At 41.3% G+C, this 19,384-nt stretch overlaps 1 protein-coding gene across 1 annotated transcript in view; it reads left to right on the top strand.

Moving 5' to 3' along the window:
• Window positions 1-19,384, top strand: part of KCNH5 (potassium voltage-gated channel subfamily H member 5) — a 162,211-nt gene that overhangs the window by 105,565 nt on the left and 37,262 nt on the right. Inside the window, exons 8-9 of the mRNA XM_059819622.1 lie at window positions 4,865-5,064; window positions 16,409-16,661. Of these exons, the coding sequence (XP_059675605.1) occupies window positions 4,865-5,064; window positions 16,409-16,661 (453 nt within the window). The remainder of the gene's footprint in view (window positions 1-4,864; window positions 5,065-16,408; window positions 16,662-19,384) is intronic.

The following is a 19,384-nucleotide window of genomic DNA, read 5'->3' as shown; positions in this document are numbered from 1 at the left end:
CATACAGAGAACAGGGATGAGGAGCTGATTTACGAAGAGAGGTGGATTTTCCATGCCAAATTATGAAAAATGTGCTGTCCCCCCAAAACCAGCAAATCAGTCCCAGAAGCTACCAGTGTTGGCATAGGGAAGCACCATGAGTGAGGAGAGTCTTTAAGGCACAGCTTCAAAGCTGTGGAGATCTAAGTAGGTTCCCTTTAAATGTTTGCCAAAGGCCCCCCATGCAGTAACCTGTAAGAGAAGTGGAATATTTAGATGAACTCAACCGTGTGTCTTTACCATTTCCAATAGGAGGCAAAGGAAGGCTTTGATTTCAAACAGAGGCATAGTGCTGGTTTTGTCTGCGCAGACTCTACAGCACGTAGGCTTGTGAATTCTGGCTTAGTGAGGTACTGCTGGGTAAGGCTTCCAGCAATTTTGCAGGCTTGATCCAATGATTTATTCTATCCTTAATTTCTTGAACAAACATGCTCTTTTTAAGTACAACTTTCCAGGACCCTATATTAAGAGACACAGAACTAGAATTTCTCTTCTGGCTGTATATTTTCTACAGATTGTCTCTGCCAAAGAGTCACTTTTTTGCAGAGGAGGTAATACGTGCCAGTTGCTACAGGCAATCTGTTTTCACCATAGCATTCTTAGCTGTTTCCAACCTGGCAGGTGTCGGAGTTGAATCTCTTTTTTCCCAACCTTACAGGGCACTGTGTCACATTTTCAATCATCCTGCGTCTTCTGTGTAGGTTTGCATGGCCAGTTGGGTTGTATGCATTGTAATTGCATATGCAGTCTAGCTGTAGTTACAGGCTTGCATAAATCTTACTCATGCAGAAACGCAGCACTGCGGGGACAGTTAGGACTTCTCTTTACATTTATAGTCACAGTTGTTTTCAGATGCATCTGACATCAGAGGGCAAGACGAGATATTCTGCACTCACATATCTGATGAACTGAGTTCATGATAAATCACCAACTGTTCTTCAGAAGGATGAGGGATGTTGCACTTAGAAGAAGTGACACTTCATCTTGTTTGTCCTACTACAAAAGTCCAAAAGAGTGGCAAAAGCTGAAAAAAAAAAAGGAAAAAAGTCAGGTGGCATTCATCCATCTAGACTTTTTTATAATCTGCATACTCTTATACTCTGAGTGAGTGTTGATATAGACTCATAGAGTTATTTAGGTTGGAAAAGACCTTAAGATCGAGTCCAACCGTAAACCTTACGCTGCCAAGTCCACCACTAAACCATGTCCCTAAGTGCCATATCCACACGTCTTTTAAATACCTCCAGGGGTGGTGACTCAACCACCTCCCTGGGCAGCCTGTTCCAATGCTTGATAACCATTTCGGTGAAGAAACATATATCTGAATGGGTACAGAGGTAGAGAAAACCAATCAGTAAAGCAAGGAAAAACCCTACCCTTGCAAAGAGCTTTATTTCTGGACATTACATGGAGTATTAATCTGCTGTGTTTTCTAAAACTCATATTCATCTTTGCTACACACTGTGTGACCTTGTTTGATATGATCTTGTGTGTTGAGATGAAAAATCCCAAGGCTTTGGTGAAACAATGAACATCATATTTCTGAGGAACTTCAGCGTCTAATTTTTACATGGACATAATAAAAAGCACTGTGAGAAATAGAAGTACAATTTTTCTATTAGACAGGTTTTAGGAAAGCACCATGTTTCTTTAAAAATGCCACCTTTCAAATAGGGGTGATAAACAACAGTAAATGAGTATGAAACAAAGTGAATTTTCTGGAATGAGGTAGAAATGTGTTGTGTGGAGGGAAGATGTTATGCACTGAGAGATGGAAGGCATTTTTCCTTTCACAGTGGGTTATTTCTTGCCATTTGTAGGCTGCAGTTGTTTTTCAAAAAAGCAATATGGAAATGCATAGCTGCATTCTGCTATAAAGTACCTCCAAGGAAAGATTATTAAAAATGACAGGCACATTTCTGTGTATTTGATAAAGTCAAGAACAGAAGTGCCGCACATTGGTGTTATGAGATATCAGAATAATTCTCTGTTCTGCAAAATCTGTAATGCCTAATAGAAAAATATAATTTTTGGGATTGCTTGCAAGGGTAACGTGGTGGGTTGACCCTGGCTAGATGACAGGTGCTCACCAAAGCTGCTCTATCACTGCCCTTCCTCAGCTGGACAGGAGAGAGAAAATATGATGAAAGGCTCATGGGTCGAGATAAGGTGCCCTCACCATTACTGTCACGGGCAAAACAGACTCGACTTGGGGAAATTAGTTTAATTTATTACCAATCAAAATCAGAGTAGGATAATGAAAAATAAAACCACATCTTAAAACCACCTTCCCTCCACCCCTCCCTTCTTCCCGGGCTCAACTTCACTCCCCATTTTCTCTACCTCTTCCCCCCGAGCGGCGCAGGGGGACGGGGAATGGGGGTTGCGGTCAGTTCATCACACATTGTTTCTGCTGCTCCTTCCTCCTCACACTCTTCCCCTGCTCCAGCGTGGGGTCCCTCCCACAGAAGACAGTTCTCCACGAACTTCTCCAGCATGGGTCCTTTCCACGGGGTGCAGTCCTTCAGGGACAGACTGCTCCAGCGTGGGTCCCCGCGGGATCGCAAGTCCTGTCAGCAAACCTGCTCCAGCGTGGGCTCCTCTCCCCATGGGTCCACAGGTCCTGCCAGGAGCCTGCTCTAGTGTGAGCTTCCCATGGGGTCACAGCCTCCTTCAGGCATTCACTTGCTCCAGCGTGGGGTCCTCCACGGGCTGCAGGTGGATATCTGCTCCACCCTGGACCTCCGTGGGCTGCAGGGGCACAGCCTGCCTCACCATAGTCTTCACCACGGGCTGCAGGGGAATCTCTGCTCCAGCGCCTGGAGCACCTCCTCCCCCTCCTTCTTCACTGACCTTGGTGTCTGCGGAGTTCTTTCTCTCACATATTCTCACTCCTCTCTCCGGCTGCAATTGCTGTTGCGCAGTTGGTTTTCCCCTTTCTTAAATATGTCACCCCAGAGGCACTACCACCGTTGCTGATGGGCTTGGCCTTGACCAGCAGCAGGTCCGTCTGGCATTGGCTTTATCGGACATAGGGGAAGCTTCTAGCAGCTTCTCAAGAAGCCACCCCGCTACCAAAACCTTGCCACGCAAACCCAATACAGGTAATTATATTGTGACTCAATAAGGCATCTTAAACTTGCTTGACTTTAAGAGTGTCTTTCAATCCACCGCTATTCAAGACAGCACTACCAAAGGTGTGCAATTAAGTTTTTGCTTAAATGCTTTGCTGAATTTAGGCTTCAGAAATTAACCATTCTCCATCAAATAGTGTTCGCTGCATCACACTTGTAATAATACACTGAGGTTGATGCCTTTTCAGTTGGAAAGGCTTACTTAAAACGTGATTTTCTTGAATATGGCGTGTCATTCTTTGGTGTTGCACAACTCAGCTGGCTGAGCTTGACAGTAATGGTGGCATGTTTGGGAAGGGGAGAATTAAACCAGAAGAGAAGGTAATTCCAGGAGTGGGTTTGAGGTGGTGCTTCCTACTCTACTGTGTCCTTCTCCTGCCCTAGTGATATGTCCTTAGCAGTGAGGTAACCTTGAGACTTTCTATAGCTTGCTAATTCAATTTTTCTCTCTTTGGAATCATTAGTGACTGGCATCTAGAGTTGACATGACATATCCAAGTCATTCGCTGGGGCTGGCTGTGAAATTGGACTGTGAAATGCCACTCTGAATCTTTCTTGTGCACACCTTGGCTGTTGACACAGGACCCGATTTGTATAGATATCTCCTCCTCAGGCTTCCCAGGTTCCTTTCTTCTCCATTTTATTTCTTCTTGTATCAGAAACAGCGTGGCCACAGGAGTAGGGAGGTGATCGTGCCCCTGTGCTCAGCACTGGTGAGGCCGCACCTCGAATACTGTGTTCAGTTTTGGGCCCCTCACTACAAGAAGGACATTGAGGTGCCGGAGCGTGTCCAGAGAAGAGCAATGAAGCTGGTGAGGGGTCTGGAGCACAAGTCTGATGAGGAGCGGCTGAGGGAACTGGGGTTGTTCAGTCTGGAGAAGAGGAGGCTGAGGGGAGACCTTATCGCTCTCTACAATTACCTGCAAGGGAGTTGCAGAGAGGTGGGTGTTGGTCTCTTCTCCCAAGTGACAAGTGATAGGACAAGGGAAATGGCCTCAAGTTGCACCAGGGGAGGTTTAGATTGGATATTAGGAAAAACTTCTTCACCAAAAGGGTTGTCAGACATTGGAACAGGCTGCCCAGGGTGGTGGTTGAGTCACCATCCCTGGAGGTATTTAAAAGACCTGTGGATGAGGCACTTAGGGATATGGTTTAGCGGTGGACTTAGCAGGGTTAGGTTTACGGTTGGACTTGATGATCTTAAAGGTCTTTTCCAACCTAAATGATTCTATGATTCTATGATTCTTTGGGACTGAGGCCATTCTCTACTCATAGGACGTACTAGCTGACCCGATCTTACAGGAGATCCACATGATTCTTTGGATGGTGCCTTCAGGGTTTACTGGGAGGCTGAAGCTACATTTGAAAATTATTTTGGATTAGTATGGGATATAGATGTAAAATGCATTGGCTGTTTTTAAATAACTTCCATGTGTGGACATTATCTGTATGACTGATTTTGTAAATTAATGCAGACTGAGTGGCTGTATGAGCTGTATGGGTAAATGCAATAAATAACTCCGTACATGTATGTGTGTGAGTGTGTGCATAAATAGAAATCTTCAGTTTACACCTATGCATTTGCAGTAATTTGTAACTGTACATAAAATTCTTTGAAGTTATCTTTGAATTATGAGTAGCATTTACTGGAGCATACATATTTATTTTTAATTACCTCTGGTTTTTTTCAGCTCTTCTTTATGCAACTATTTTTGGAAACGTCACCACCATTTTCCAGCAAATGTATGCCAACACCAACCGATACCATGAGATGCTGAACAATGTGAGGGATTTCCTAAAATTATATCAAGTCCCAAAAGGCCTTAGTGAAAGAGTCATGGATTATATTGTCTCAACCTGGTCCATGTCTAAAGGAATTGACACAGAGAAGGTATGAGTACATGAGGTAACAATTTAGATGATAGCAAGAGTTTGTGTCCATTGTGTAGTTTCTTAGAAAGAGGACTGTATAACAGCATATAACTTACTAACAAATTCTTAACTGCATGCTACTCCATTATTATGTTTGTGTTTGGATCAAAAACTGGATATTTTAAAAAAGGACTGTTTTGCTGCTTTGGAAATATGCCTTTATTTTTCATTATGGTAAATGTTTTCTGCTTTCCAGTCTTACTTTGCCTAAATACTAAATAATTTTAATGTACTTAACTATTGAAATCAACCGGAAATTGGTCTTCAAATTAGTCTGAGAACATAATTTGGTGTCTAACCTACATCAGTATTATTCTGAAAAGTATTGGCATCTGTGAGTTGCAGTGAAATGATTGGCTTGGACCTTTTGCTGATGCCCAGGACATCGACATATCCATCAGCATAATTAGTATAGGACTTAATGGCAGTACAGATTGATCTCCTTGAGCTAAAATCTCTCGGCTAGAACTTAAGGCTTTTGGTAGGGAGATACAGAAAATGCGGCGCTGCTGGCAGCCATGCGGGGCGGAAGTCCTACAGGACTTTAGCCTTCAGAAAGGACTGGTCATTTAGGTTTCTTCAAAAGCTGATTAAAGGAGAAGGTCGTCTTTGGAGGGTGATTCATTGTGTGCCAGGACAGACCAAGTGAATTGTCCTCAGGGCCTCTCTTTCTCCATGATATGTGCAGTGAGTCTGGCTAGCCTTGGATATTTTAGAGAGCTGAAGTCACAGGGAAGGGTTTCCACCTGCGATACCTTGAACGTAGGCAAGATATAACAGTTTTAGGTCTAGATTTTTGGCCAGTGGAAATCGGCGATGCTCCTGTGGCTTCGGTGGACCTGATACACGTCAGCTGAAATTAGGCATTCAAGCTCCAGTTTCCATGAAGATTTCCTTCCTAAGAACTTAAAAAGGCAAGGGTCCGAGGGATGATAAGGAAGCGTCGTGGCAGATTAATATCTTAAAATGTCTAGTGCTTGCAGAGCTTTGAAGTTCTTGCTTCAGTTGAATCTATTGCGTAATACGGAATGATGATGCAGCTTGTTCAGATATGCCAAGATGAAGTCGCTACACTGAAAAATTTAGCCTTACATCATGCTGATGCAACAGCAGTTATCTTATTAATCATCTGCTGTGAAATTTGGCTTACCATCATAAATGCAACTATTATAAGTAACAAGGATTTTGATTTCTCTGATTCTTGTGCTTCAGTATGTCACATTCTTTAATATGTTAACTTCTTATACACTAATACCCTAACTTCCCAATGCTCATTCATAGTGTTAAAAGCGAGCTTTTATATTGTAAACTACTGTAAATGCATTCAGTCCTATTGTGTAAACTCAAAACCATGTGAAAATTCAACTTTCATTTGCATTTATCTCCTTGCAGTTAAGCCAGAATCCTGTATTATTCCACTACAGTTTCATTAGATTTTAATGATGCTTTGCAGCTAATTAGGAGAACCTATGCTTTAATTACTGAAATTTCCTTCCATAGTTTCCGCATGTCCGGTTTTATAGATTATAAAAATGCAGTTAGAGCCATAATCTTTGACTCATAGTAAGCAGTGTTCTCTGGTCTGTAAGACAGTAGTAGCTGCTTAGCTAGATAATTAATATGGCTGTAAAATCTGTGACTTAGGTTTTTAACAATTTTTCCTTGGTAAAGACTTGCCTAAACTTAGGCCTGGATCCAAAACCTATTTAAAACAGTGGAAGGATTTCAGGAACCTCTGCATCTGGACATCAGTAGTTGCATCTAATCGAACTTCCCAGAAAAGCCCATGTTACAGAAGAACAGAGACAAGATAAACGTAAGAACCTGAGCACCGGTTTGAATATTTTGGTGTTTTGTATCCCTTACAGCCTGCAAGTCTGCAAAAGCAACAGCACCAGCGGCCTGTAGTGCCTGCACTGAGCATCCCTGGGTCTGTACGAGTGTAAGGATCAGGCAGTTTGCTTTCAGCTGCAGGACCTTAGCCAAAGTCAGTATTTGTTTTAGCAAAAGGGTGGAAAGCTGTGTCTTAGCCAGGCAGCCTTCCTACCTTTATCTCCACTCAGGAAGGTGTTATAATGTGCTTCACCAAAACAAATGAGAAAATGTAAATCCCAGCTAAGAAATGATGGAAACAGTGGTACAATCCCAGAGACTAGTCATGTAGAGTGGATCATTTCTCTTGCATTAGTTCCTTCATTACCCCTTCAAGCCCTGTCGTAAGACCCTCTGTATTTAAATTGAATCCATCTGTACTAACCCTAGAGCAGCAAGTGGATGGGAGCGCACTGTAGGGACCTCCAAGGTACACAGAGTCAAGTCAGATTTATTACTGTAGACGCAGTGGAGCTGATGGGACTACCTCGCACCTGCAGCTGACCTGCTAAATCCAGATAGTGCTCCAATGTAGGCTGGAATAGGGGATTACTGCCCCAGGTCTTGAATTGCTTCTCTGCACTGCTTTGTCTGACAGCCTGGACGTGACCTTAGGGGTTTCTTCCAGTCTAGTTTTCAAAGCTCCAATAATGAGATTCTGACCAGTCTGTTGTCTGGCTATCTTTGCATCACATGATTTCCCATTCTCCGTAATTTTTATGAACTTTTCAATAAGCTTCTTATTATCTTGCAAAACACCTGTGCTCATGACACATGATAATTAGTGAGGAATTTCTCAACTTTTCAGTTTTCATTAGACAGCTCAGACAGTTTCCATCATCCAAGGATGTTTCTCAACTTAACATACAGTATTACATCCTAAACTGTTCAAATATATCTGCATTGTCACATTGGAATGTGTTTTGCAACATCATTTGCCACAAATTTATAATACATTTCATTCAGTCACTGAGCATGTTGAAATGGCTTTGTTTTGAAATCCAAATTCAAAGAACAAGAAGGTTAATGTGCTAACAAAGAATCAAGTTTCTTATATGAGTGTTACAGTAGGTTCCTATGGTGATGAACAATCCTAGCAATTTGATGGAGTAAAAATAAACACATGTGCATGTGTTTCTTTGATAACTAAAGATTTTAAATTCATATGCCCAAAATTAAAATATAAGTTAATAACCTGATTGGAATTACTACCACTACACATACTACTACCGCTTAATATGTGTAGATTTGTTGCATCAGAGCTCAAATATCTATTCTTGAATGACATATTCAGTGTGTAGTTCCAAAGAAGATCTTGGCTAAAACTGGTAAGGATGGGATGGGAACTGAAGGCAAAATGGAAGCTAGCGTGGGGGAATTTCAATGAAGATCTAGTCCTTGCTGCTTGTGAGGGCAAGCTGTCCCAAACAGAACTTTGTTTTAAAGCTCCAGTCTGTTGTCCTTGTATGTGGAAGAGGACTTGTTCTCCCACACCGAAATGACGGTGCTTTAAGCAGACAATTTTGGCTTCCCAGTTCTCCTTGGGAATAGCTCATCTTCAAATCCTGTCTTCAAACCACAGCACTTCAGCCTGTCTCTGAGTGTTCACAAATAAGGAATTAACAATGACACTAAAAGCATTAGCGTATTTATTATTATTACTTAAGGGAAAGCAAGTGGCCTCTGATCCGCAATCTTAAATCACTTAAACATGAGAGCCCTCCTCTGACAGCTGGGATGATATATGTAATACATGCACATGGACTCTTATCTCCTGGTGTAACAGTGGCTCGAACAAGATGGAATTTTTTTTTATGTTTAAAGCCACAGGTTTTTGGGGTTATTCATCTAATAATGAGCAGAGCTAAAAACATGTCAAAACTAAGAAGCCTTTATATACTAAACAGTATCTCTCATCCAGCAGAACCTCTTTTTTTTAGAGTAGTAAAAAGAGGCAGTGCATTCTCTGTATATGACCATTTTAAAGCAGCTGGAAAAAATCTTTACAGTAATAATTTGATATGTGAAACACACACTGAATTCAAATCTCTTAGTTTTTATTGAAATCTCTAGGCAGCAAATGAAAAATTTATAGATATTAGCTCTTCTGTAAGAAATAGGTCATTATACATGAAAGCAGAACAACCATTAACTAACATGCAGATGTCTCAAGGTCTCATCTAATGATAACGTTCTGAAATGTCAGTAAAACCTAAAGATTTTCTCTTCTTGACCTCTGTGCTGTTGTATGGCTTAGGATTTGCTCAGAAAGCAATTAAATAAATGTCTATCATGTTTTAACAGTCGATACCTTCAGAAAAGCCATAGGTTGAAAGAGAAAAGAGGCGTCTATTTAGTCTCAACCTAAGCATCAATCGAATAATGAGAGCCAATTCCACATTGCAATGACTGAAATGGAAATCATGGGAAAATAACACAGTATTAAAACTATTCACTGCTGGCCCACTAAGCTTTCATACAGGAGAGATGGGTTTATGGTAAATAGACACAGGTTGCAACTTTGTATTAAACATTAATCTACAGAAGGACAGTGCAGTTTAGTCGTCTTTGCTGTTAATAAGATCTTCAAGAGCTGTAGTAATAATTAGTGATACCCTCAGACGAATAGGGGAATCAGGCTGCCGTTCCTATGGTGTCCCATCACATAGAGGTGTCTGTAAGTGCTGGCTGGATTTCCTCGTGGATGACTGGGGTAGAAGGCTTCCAAGCTTCGTGGCCAAAGAGAACTTCTACAAAATTAGGTGTGACAGCTACATACAATTCCCTGCTGAAGAGGGAAGGTAAAAATCGTTTGGACAAGTATTTTTGTTTCGTTGTAGAGGCGGGGTTGTTGGTCGTTCCTTGCAGATCGGGACGAGGTGAACAAGAAGTCTTCCCTCACCTCACAGAGCTGAGCTAGGACCAGGTACAGTTGCAATCCACGGTTCTTTGGAGAGCGGGATGCAGGAGAGACGGTCAGGGTCTCACTGTCCTTCACATGGGTCCAAGAGCGGGGCCTGTGCACCAGTGGGGCTTTGTGTTTCACCTTTATGGATGGTATGGATTATTTACCTCCTGTTTGCACTGTGCAGAGCCAGGAAAGATTATCCACAATTATCTCTGCCTCTTGGATGTGTTCATCTTGGGATTGATACAGATTAAACTATGAACCTGTCATGCTTGAGGAAATGCCAGGGATATACACCATGGCTATGGAGCAGCTCATGAGCTTATTTTCTGGGGGAAGAAGTACCCGAGTGGATGGGTCGGGCATTTTCCTGAGCACTGCCACCAAGGGGATGGAGCTGGCAGAGGGGACTTGAGTTCCAGAGACCACATCTAGGGGAAGGTCTTCTCCAGATCTGTTTTCTTAATGCTTTCACCCTTGAATGTCTTTACATAATACTGCATGTTAGAAAATAAAGCCACCTCCAGAAGAAGCACAAAATAAAATAATCCATTGATTGACTCCGTTCTTCCAAGGGTGACCTTTGTGCCAGAAGTTGTCACTCAAAAAAATATTGTGACTTGAGAGATTCTTTGATGTATGCAATATTCTTTCTGATGTTTATTTTTCTTTCTTTTATTTAAAAAGTTGAATTTAATGCTAGGATTCCCTGTAGTCTTCTATCCTTTGCCCCATTAGAAGGTCATGTGATGATTGTGCTTGGGATAGATATTATAGCAAAACTGAAAACAATAAAACCTTTAACTGTTCTGAGACTTCTACAACCCTTAGGCAACCTGGGATCTGCTACTTTGGGTCGCTGGTGAATTTTACCAGTGTGCCACAGTGTGTTAGACAAACAGCAAACCCTGTGCTGGTGAACCACTTGATTCCTTAAAACACATGGTGATGCCTCTCATCTTCCCCTTTTTTTTAGACCTTTAGCCAGATTCTATCTGTGTTGACAACACTGCATTTAATGTAATCGAGAGCCAGTTTCTAGGGATTTTTTAATATCTCTAACACTTGTTACTCAGTTAAAAAGTGGTTAATTTTGTTACTATACCGCTAAATCTAACCATTTCGATCACTGGTTCAGATCCTGTATTGTTAACGAGAAAACAAGCCAGACTCAACTTATAAGACTTGATTTTCCGATCTCTGTTTCTGAGCATTTAAATCCAAGTGACCTTGGATTTTAGTGCAATTAAAACAGAGCACACCATTGCTGCTGAAATTCAATTCTTAGTGCCAAGATATTCAGTGATATGTTCAAGATTACCCTAATGCATGCAGGGTTAATAACTGCTCAGTGCCGTACATCACCTTTGAGTTACTTACAAAATTACCTGATTATTACAGGAAGATGCTCTGTGATTTGCTAATCGGCTGTTTTCTCACCTTTGTCTCTTTGGCCTCCGTCCAGCACTGAATGTAACACTTTTAGCCAGGTCTGCAAAAGAATTCAACACTCAAATGAGCCAAATCCTTCTAAAAATGTGAATAACTTGGTCAGGTGCCTAGAGGGTATTGTGGTTTTTTGGAAAGAACTGACCTTGATTATGACTGCTGAATATATCTGAAAACCCAGAGTGGCCTTTCTCCATAAAATAAAAAGAGCTATCTGTGGCCTGTAACTGGTTAGAAGTTGGAGGAGTTTATTTTATTTATTGTCAAAGCTGACATTTTTTAGTGTCTCCAATATTTGTTACAGTTGTTCATTTAGGAAACGGTCCTTGTTATTCCACCACTAAGATCTTCTAAGCTCTTCGCTTGAGTATCAATCAATATATCCCCTAGCTACCCCCCTGAGAAAGTGAGAATCCTGTGTGCTGAAAAAGAATTGCAAATAGATAGCGTTCATGATTCACTGGCCTCTGCCCTTTTTGTTAGCAAGTCTTAACAGATTCTGTAATATTTGCTAAGCCATCCTGTAGTGTTTTCCAGCTGGGGAAGATTTTTTTTTTTTAAATACTTAAACCCATCCTAAAAGATATTGTTTGGGCACACTCTTAATCTGTACAGTTTTTGTTTCGATTAATTTGCTTTTCTTTGAGTTCTTTATAATCTCTGCTCCCCGTAGAGTTCTTTGAGCTGTTCAAGGGGCTTATCTTAAACTGCCTGAGCATGCTGAGGAAACGGATGGGAGAGGAAAAAAATCAGATGGAACCTCCTTGGGAATTTTATTCCCCTCTTACAGATCTTGAGCTGAAAAGATAGTGAGACGTTTTGTGCCAATTCCCTGTGAGTCTTCCAGAGCTGGTTACTGCCTTTCCCAATCCCTAGCAGCAACCCCAAGCTTTTCACCCACCACCAGCATTTTACGTATGCCATAGGGTGCTCTAGAGATGACAGCGGTGTGGAATCTCTGCCTTGGGTGTCGTTGTATTGGGGTTTGTATCAGCTGGGTGCCAGGTGATGATTGCAGAGCTCAGCAATTGTCTTTTACTGACTTTGAGGAGGTTTAATTTTCTGTGCAGAGAAGGAAAGTGATAAATGTTATTCTGTGCTTTACTTCCTCCTCTCTTGGCTTTGTAGTGCTTCAGGTCTTTGAGGATACATGCGTACTGTTCATGAGTGGCATGGAGCCTTGCTCCTTTTCTGGTAGAAACACAGCTTATACAGCCAGCAAAGATTTTCCTCTGGGTAGAATTCGACATTCTGCTCTGATTTTGCATTGAAACATAGCAGGTTCTGTTCTTTCATGCTGCTTGGATGCATATGGGAAAGCTGACTGCAAAGTCTGTGGCTACAGATTTATTACGGAGCAACTTCTGTAGCATCACAAGCATCTGGTCCCTGCAGGCTGCCTGCTCCAGGTCATGTGCTCCAAAGCCATCAGTTAGTAAAGCATTGCAGTCAGCAACCTTAATATCCGCCTTGCTTATAAACTACAGGTTTCACTGAGAAAGGTCTTGAAATCTCTAAGGAAATTTCCTCTTCAAAAATTTGTCTTGGTGGTTTTTGACATGCTGCTGAAAGAATACACAGGCAAGAACAAAAGTCCCAGCTGAACTTTGTTTCTACTAATGTGAAGTGTTGGAGGCATTTCCCTAAGAGTGAAACAGTAGATTGAGCGCTACAGGATATCCTCTCCCTTAAACTGAATTTCTCTTTTACACCCATGTGTGTGCGTTTGTACACCATATGGACTCACGTACAACCATGTTGCTACTAGTTTGTATCTTTTTAGTTGCATGCTGCCTTAAAAATGCTGAGATCTCAGTAAGAGCATTTCACAATGAGAATATCGAAGTCTTGTATTATCAATAAGGGATCATTTTCAGAAGAATATTTATCTGAATTTGAAGTGCTCATTTTCTCATTTTCTGCTCTTAGGATCTTTGGACTATTTATCGTTAGCTTCCAAATGCTTCTGTGTGATCCTGTATCACATTATGTGTCTTCTTTGGAAGCAGGAAAATTACTACATACTGTATTCTGTGTCACCAACAACCCCTTTCTACAGTACAATTAATAGAGAAGCTGGTGGCATCTGTGAGACTCCTTCTGAATTCATGATGTTGGTATTTGTAAACACAGAAAGAAGTGCTGCAAAGTCAGGTTGGAGCTCATGAAGGCCTGTGCTTGGAGCCTACAGTAAACACATAGTTGAATATTAAGATTGTCTATCTTTGCTCTTTTTTTCCCCTGCATATAACTACATTTATCTTTATCAGTCAAAGTTCCTTTGCCAAATCTTTTACTATTAAGTATTTCTTTTAGTTGTCACCTGTTCCTTTCTCTGTTCTCAGTACTTGCAGCGTAGCAGACAAGAAAACTGAAATAAAGAATATTTGTTCCTGGCTAACTCTTGGATCATTACTCATTTACTGTTGTGCTAGTTGATAAGTGATATCTCCATATATCTCCATACAATAATGTGTTATTGGGAGAATCACTTTATCATGACATCAGAAAATTCCTGAATTATGCTTCTAAGACTGGCTTTTTCTGTGCAGTGGAATTTTTTCTGTCTCTTCATATTACAGTGTGTGATGGTATATGTTTGTTGTGTCTATAAAAAGAGTAATGCTTTGAGTGCTCACTTTTAATACTCTGTATTTAACTCTGTATTTGTGAGGAAACAATATGCTGCTTTGCATCCAAGTGGCTTTGATTCTTGGGGGACACACTTAATTTACACTCCAAAAAGCAAAGGGTCCCAGAACATCTCCGAATCTTACAGTGACAACCTCTGCAATAGTTTGACCATTTTTTCCTGCAGTTTGGAAGCTTAAAAGATAAAATTTGGAAATTGGTCATGTATGAATACAGACATTTTTCCTAAGAGCAGTGTTTAAGAATTCATAGCTCATGGCCTTGTTAAGTCAAATGCACTTACGTTACTGAAAGTATTAAAGGGACGTAAAAAACTTCTAACCAAGATTTAGGCTCAAGAGTAGATAAAAATGTTAAAAATCATCAATCATGATACAGAATAAAGCAGCATTTTTCAATAAATTACTATTGAGAAGAAGAAAGATGGCATGTTCCTATTTTATTACAATAAAGACGAGCTTTCTGTTTGATCCAGAAGTAGGGCTGAGGTGAAACAATCACTCTCAAAAGTAATTTTTGTTTGATTTAACACAGAATAGGTTGATTTGGCTTAATGCTATTGGGAAGATGGTTGTAAGTGAGAAAACCTCATGCTATAGGGACGTTTCCAAAGAGATACTGTGCTTCTTAGCGTTAGGCACAAGAAGCATCATCTCTCTTGATTATTCAAGATGATGAGATTGAGAGATGACCTGGTCATATTCTATAAAAACCTACACGTGGAAGAGATTTCCAGTGATTGCAGGTCTTTTATCTGAGCAACATCATGAGATCTGCTGGCTGTTGGCTGAAAATCAAAAAAACCCACCAGTTCAGAAACAGCACATGTTTTAAAAAAGAGAGTAGCCGTCCATTGGAACAACTACCCTATATAATTTGAAAACATTAAATCAAGGCCTTCTAGGCTATAATTTTAGCAGGTGTTCTGGGATTGATATAAAAATTATGAGCGCAAGAGGTTACCGCAGATGGTTACAGTAGCCCCTTCTAGCCTCAGACTGGAGGATACAGAGGATAGGAGACTAATTTCTACTTCACCTTTTTGCACTCATTGTATCTTTGACTACAAAGGAACTTTGATCTATTGAAATAAGAAAGGGACTAAATGTTATTATTAAACTAGAAATTGTTTTCTGTTTTCCCATTCTGAGCTTTAGGACCTGTAGTAATACTTTACAATAATATGTTTTATACCTCTTCTGCATTAAACAGAAATGAAAATCGTGGCTTTACCTCAATATTAACATGACCATTTGCCTCAAGGCTTAGTCAGGGTTACCAGAGTCTCCCTCTGTTTGCTAACATTCGATGGTAGTCAACACATTGACCCAATGTCCCTGTCTCTCACACTGTCTGCAGAGCAACCTGCCAGATTAATTCCATACAATGAGAAATTAATCAGTACTATTGATCTGCAGTTTTCTTTATATGAGACTTCCAGAGTGCTCTTAATCTCATGCTTTTTTCTATTATTTATCCTAGCAAAACTTTAAAAGGTTTTATATGTTTCTCAGTGCAATTAGCTACCATGCATTTTAGGGTTATTAGGATGTTAGTGTGTTTAGGAGGATGTGCAAATATCAAACACACAGTTTACAAACCTAACAAGACCCACAGGTTTTCACTTTCTTTCTTCAGGTGTATTTGTGTTACTATTTCAATAGGGAAAGCTATTTAAGGTAAGAAATTAATTGAAGGTCTTATTTAATTGACCTGCTATGAAGACACCTTCATGTTCACAGGACAGTTTTTCACTCACCTTTACTTTACATTTCGTAAGGTTTCATAACACTTTCTTTTTGCTCTAATCTCAAGCTCTTCGGATTTTCTAGTCTGTAAGCCCTCCAGGGCAGGTTACTTATTATATGTCTGTATGGCACTGAAACTAAGCCCTAGGTGTGTCTGGATACGCGTTGGTAAGTGGTCATCTACATCAAGACTTTTGAAGACTAGGTTTTCTGGATGTGAGCAAAATGTGGTGTTTTCTATTGTGAATGGTCCGTCTTTGCATGTCTTCAAGCTCCTTCAGCTCTGAGAGTCCGTTCTTTGCTCCTGCAGGGATTGAGCGTAGCAGCGGGCGGATAGTCTGGGCACCAAGTCTGGAGGGATGTCCACAAACAGGGCATAGTAGTGCCACCTGCAAATGTGGAAAACAAGTGTGAAAACTGTTAGGAATGAGAACAGTGTAACAGAATAGTCCCTTCTTCCACATCACCCTTTCAGCTGCGGTAGAAGGGTAGAAAAAGACTACCCCAATTCAAGATAAAACTCCCACCAGAAGCTTTATGAAATAACTGGATGGACGGATCTTAAGATCCACCGAGGCGGATCTTAAGATCCGTCCATTCAGTTATTTCATAAAGCGCGCGCTGGCCCGGTGTCATATTCCCAGCTGATTATTTTTCATCTTTCTTTTATTCAGGTTCTCTCAATTTGCCCAAAGGACATGAGAGCAGATATTTGCGTGCACCTAAACCGGAAAGTTTTTAACGAGCACCCTGCCTTCCGGCTGGCCAGCGACGGCTGCCTGCGAGCCCTGGCTGTGGAGTTTCAGACGATCCATTGCGCCCCGGGGGACCTCATCTATCATGCTGGGGAAAGCGTTGATGCTCTTTGCTTCGTGGTGTCAGGATCCCTAGAAGTCATCCAGGACGACGAGGTGGTGGCTATTTTAGGTACTGTGATCTCTATTGAAATGCTAGTGATTTGGATATATTTGCCTTCTGCTTAGCTTCAACTATTAACTAGTCTTGCCTAACATCAGCTGGGACTACAGGAGACTAGTGATTGTCATAAGATGGAGATGTCGTGTCTCCAGAGATACTACTCTAGAAGCAAACTCTTCCTGTTTTATGCCATTGGGAATGCTCTTTCTCCCAGTGTGGCTCACTGGTCACAGTTACAGTGTCTCTGAGCAGAAGAGAATGGCACCTGTGTGCTTGATATCTTATAAATAGCCTGGTAGAGGAAATGCACATTGTTTTCTATTAGTGTCTCAGGAGGATTTCCACATTAACCTTCACACTGGAATTTTCATTTGTCTGTATTCTAGCCCAGAATAACACCTACAAACAGTCTCTACAAGGAAGCAAAATTGTCACTTGTAGTGAGCTGGCTTTACAAAAAATAAATAGTCTGATCTGACTATGCAAAGAGATAGGGATGCACCATCTACCCAGCCACATTCAGAGAAGTCTGAGTAATGGGGGAGCTCCAGGTTAATCACCCTGTCACCCTGCTGTGGTGTCTGGTTTGCCAGAATTGGGTGGGAAAGAACCTAATGCAGACTCCTCACTAGCTTGTATGAGATTGGGAAAGGTGTAGCAGATGGTGGGACTGAGTGGTCAGCACTAGTGTTGAGGCAGGAGTCATCCTCAGAGGCAGAACAATGTAGAGGAAGAACTGGTGGCTCTGCATGAAAACCATCCAGAGTCTGTCTTGCCTGTTTAAAATAGACCCATTTATTGTAGAACTCGTCTCCTGTTGAATATTAGCTATTTGCCTTCTCTTAAACTGGAGCTGTGGCTCCCTGAGGGCAAATGCAGTGGGTAACCTTGTCCTAGGGGACCTCTCACACCCCACTGAAGCGCTGTACTGCTTCTTCCCTGTAAGGGTGGCTCCAGAAGGCTCCATGGGTCTCTCTCGTATCTCATGGGGACGATCACTGGGAGATGCGGGTTACACTTGGGAGTTGCGCTGGCACGCGGGAAGATGGCAGACATGAAGAGTCAATACTGGTCATGAATCAAGGCTTCAGCTCCTTCCCAGCTGGCAGCAAGGAGGAGGAGAAGAGAAATGAGGACAAGCATGTAGTCAAAGGAGACTCCTGATGTGTTACCATACAAGCCTGTGTACGTGTGTCCTGCACTGGGGTGGGACTGGGTAGTGTGCAGGTGTGTGGATGGTTCTGCGTGGGGACTGCTCCCTGAGGACATAACCCGGGTCCTCCCAGCTGGAGAGTATGAACTCAGGAAAATGCACACCCATGCTCTTTCGAAATACCTGCTGCAGCTTTCTGTATTCTAGTATATACTAAGGATTTTAAAAAGAGAGATTTAATGTAAGAATGACTCTGTTTCCATATTCAGAGGTAAAGTCATTATGGTGAAAGGTCCTAAATCTGCAATTTCCATAGTAAAATATTCCTTGTATTTCAGCTCACTGGACTATTTCATTTTTATTAGTAATCACAGTGGCAATATCTTATATTTGCTTACAGCTATTTAAAAACCAAAAGCTTTAAGAGTAAGTAGCAGCATTTAAACAAATAAATGATTTTCTGGGTATTACAATGAAAACAAACGATAAATATGTAATTTACTAAACTAGAAGCCATCACTAAATGGATTACATGCAAAACGTTATTGCATTTACTAATGGATATTGTGTGTGTGGAGTGACGGGTGGTGGTAATGAATACTCTGTGTGTGGTAAGAACTTCTTATTTCTAGCTTTTAGATATGGTAAATCTACTATCTATGTTATTCTCCATTTGGCTGGAGAGACCTTTAACCATATCTAGTTTAGGTGAATTACCTTTAATTACTGAAAGTGCCTTTGATTCTGCCATGGCTGCTGACAGGTGATCCCACGATGGAGAGCTATGTTCATCATGTACTACAGGGATTGGCAGAATGTGTAAATATAACTTAAAGCACGATGAACTGCTTCCTCTAGTCTTAGAGCACACTGAGGAGTTTTTTCATGCTCTGACAGATTATTTAACAGAATAGTGAACTGAGTGCTTATGAGATGTCGTATCCAAAAAATTCACTTGTGGCAGAAAATCTCTCCCAGATGTAGTTGCAAAGACATTTATAGTGGCAGCTGTGGCACCTGAAATAGTGACTGCAGATCAGACGGTGAAGAACATAATTTGTATGGATCTGTTCTGCCTTGAGAAGTTCAAGCAGAAGGAAGGTGAATCTGCCTGAGGAGGAGGCCAGGTTTAAAAACCTCTGCCTAATGTGAAAACCTCTGCAGCCTGTTTGAATACTCCAAGCATCTGCCGTCACACTGGGTTTCCTAGGGAAAGTCAACTTACGGGGCTGTACTACCAGTCTGTCCATCTTCTCCATCTACCGGCAGTAACCTAGAGTGGAAATGCGATAAATCTCCTTTGGAAACTTGTCCTCATTAATTTCCTCTATGGGAGCAGGAGCATGGCAGGACATGATGTTTGCCAGCCTCTGCTCCTTGCAGAGCCATCCATTTCCTAAGTTTTCTTTGGAACTGGTACTTTGCAGTTTCTGTTTTAATACTGTAGTGTTATTTAATACGGTAGTGTTATTTGCCTTGCTTAAAGAGAGAGAGAAGGTGTGTCCTTTTTTTTTTTTTTGCCATGTTCACCCACAGATGGAAGTTTTGGTGAATATCCTAGAAAAGTGAATCAGGTAGC

The sequence above is a fragment of the Gavia stellata genome, chromosome 7, assembly GCF_030936135.1.
Source record: "Gavia stellata isolate bGavSte3 chromosome 7, bGavSte3.hap2, whole genome shotgun sequence".
Lineage (NCBI taxonomy): Eukaryota > Metazoa > Chordata > Aves > Gaviiformes > Gaviidae > Gavia > Gavia stellata.
The sequence above is the reverse complement of the archived record's forward strand: the minus strand, read 5'-3'. Positions and strand labels throughout refer to the sequence as shown.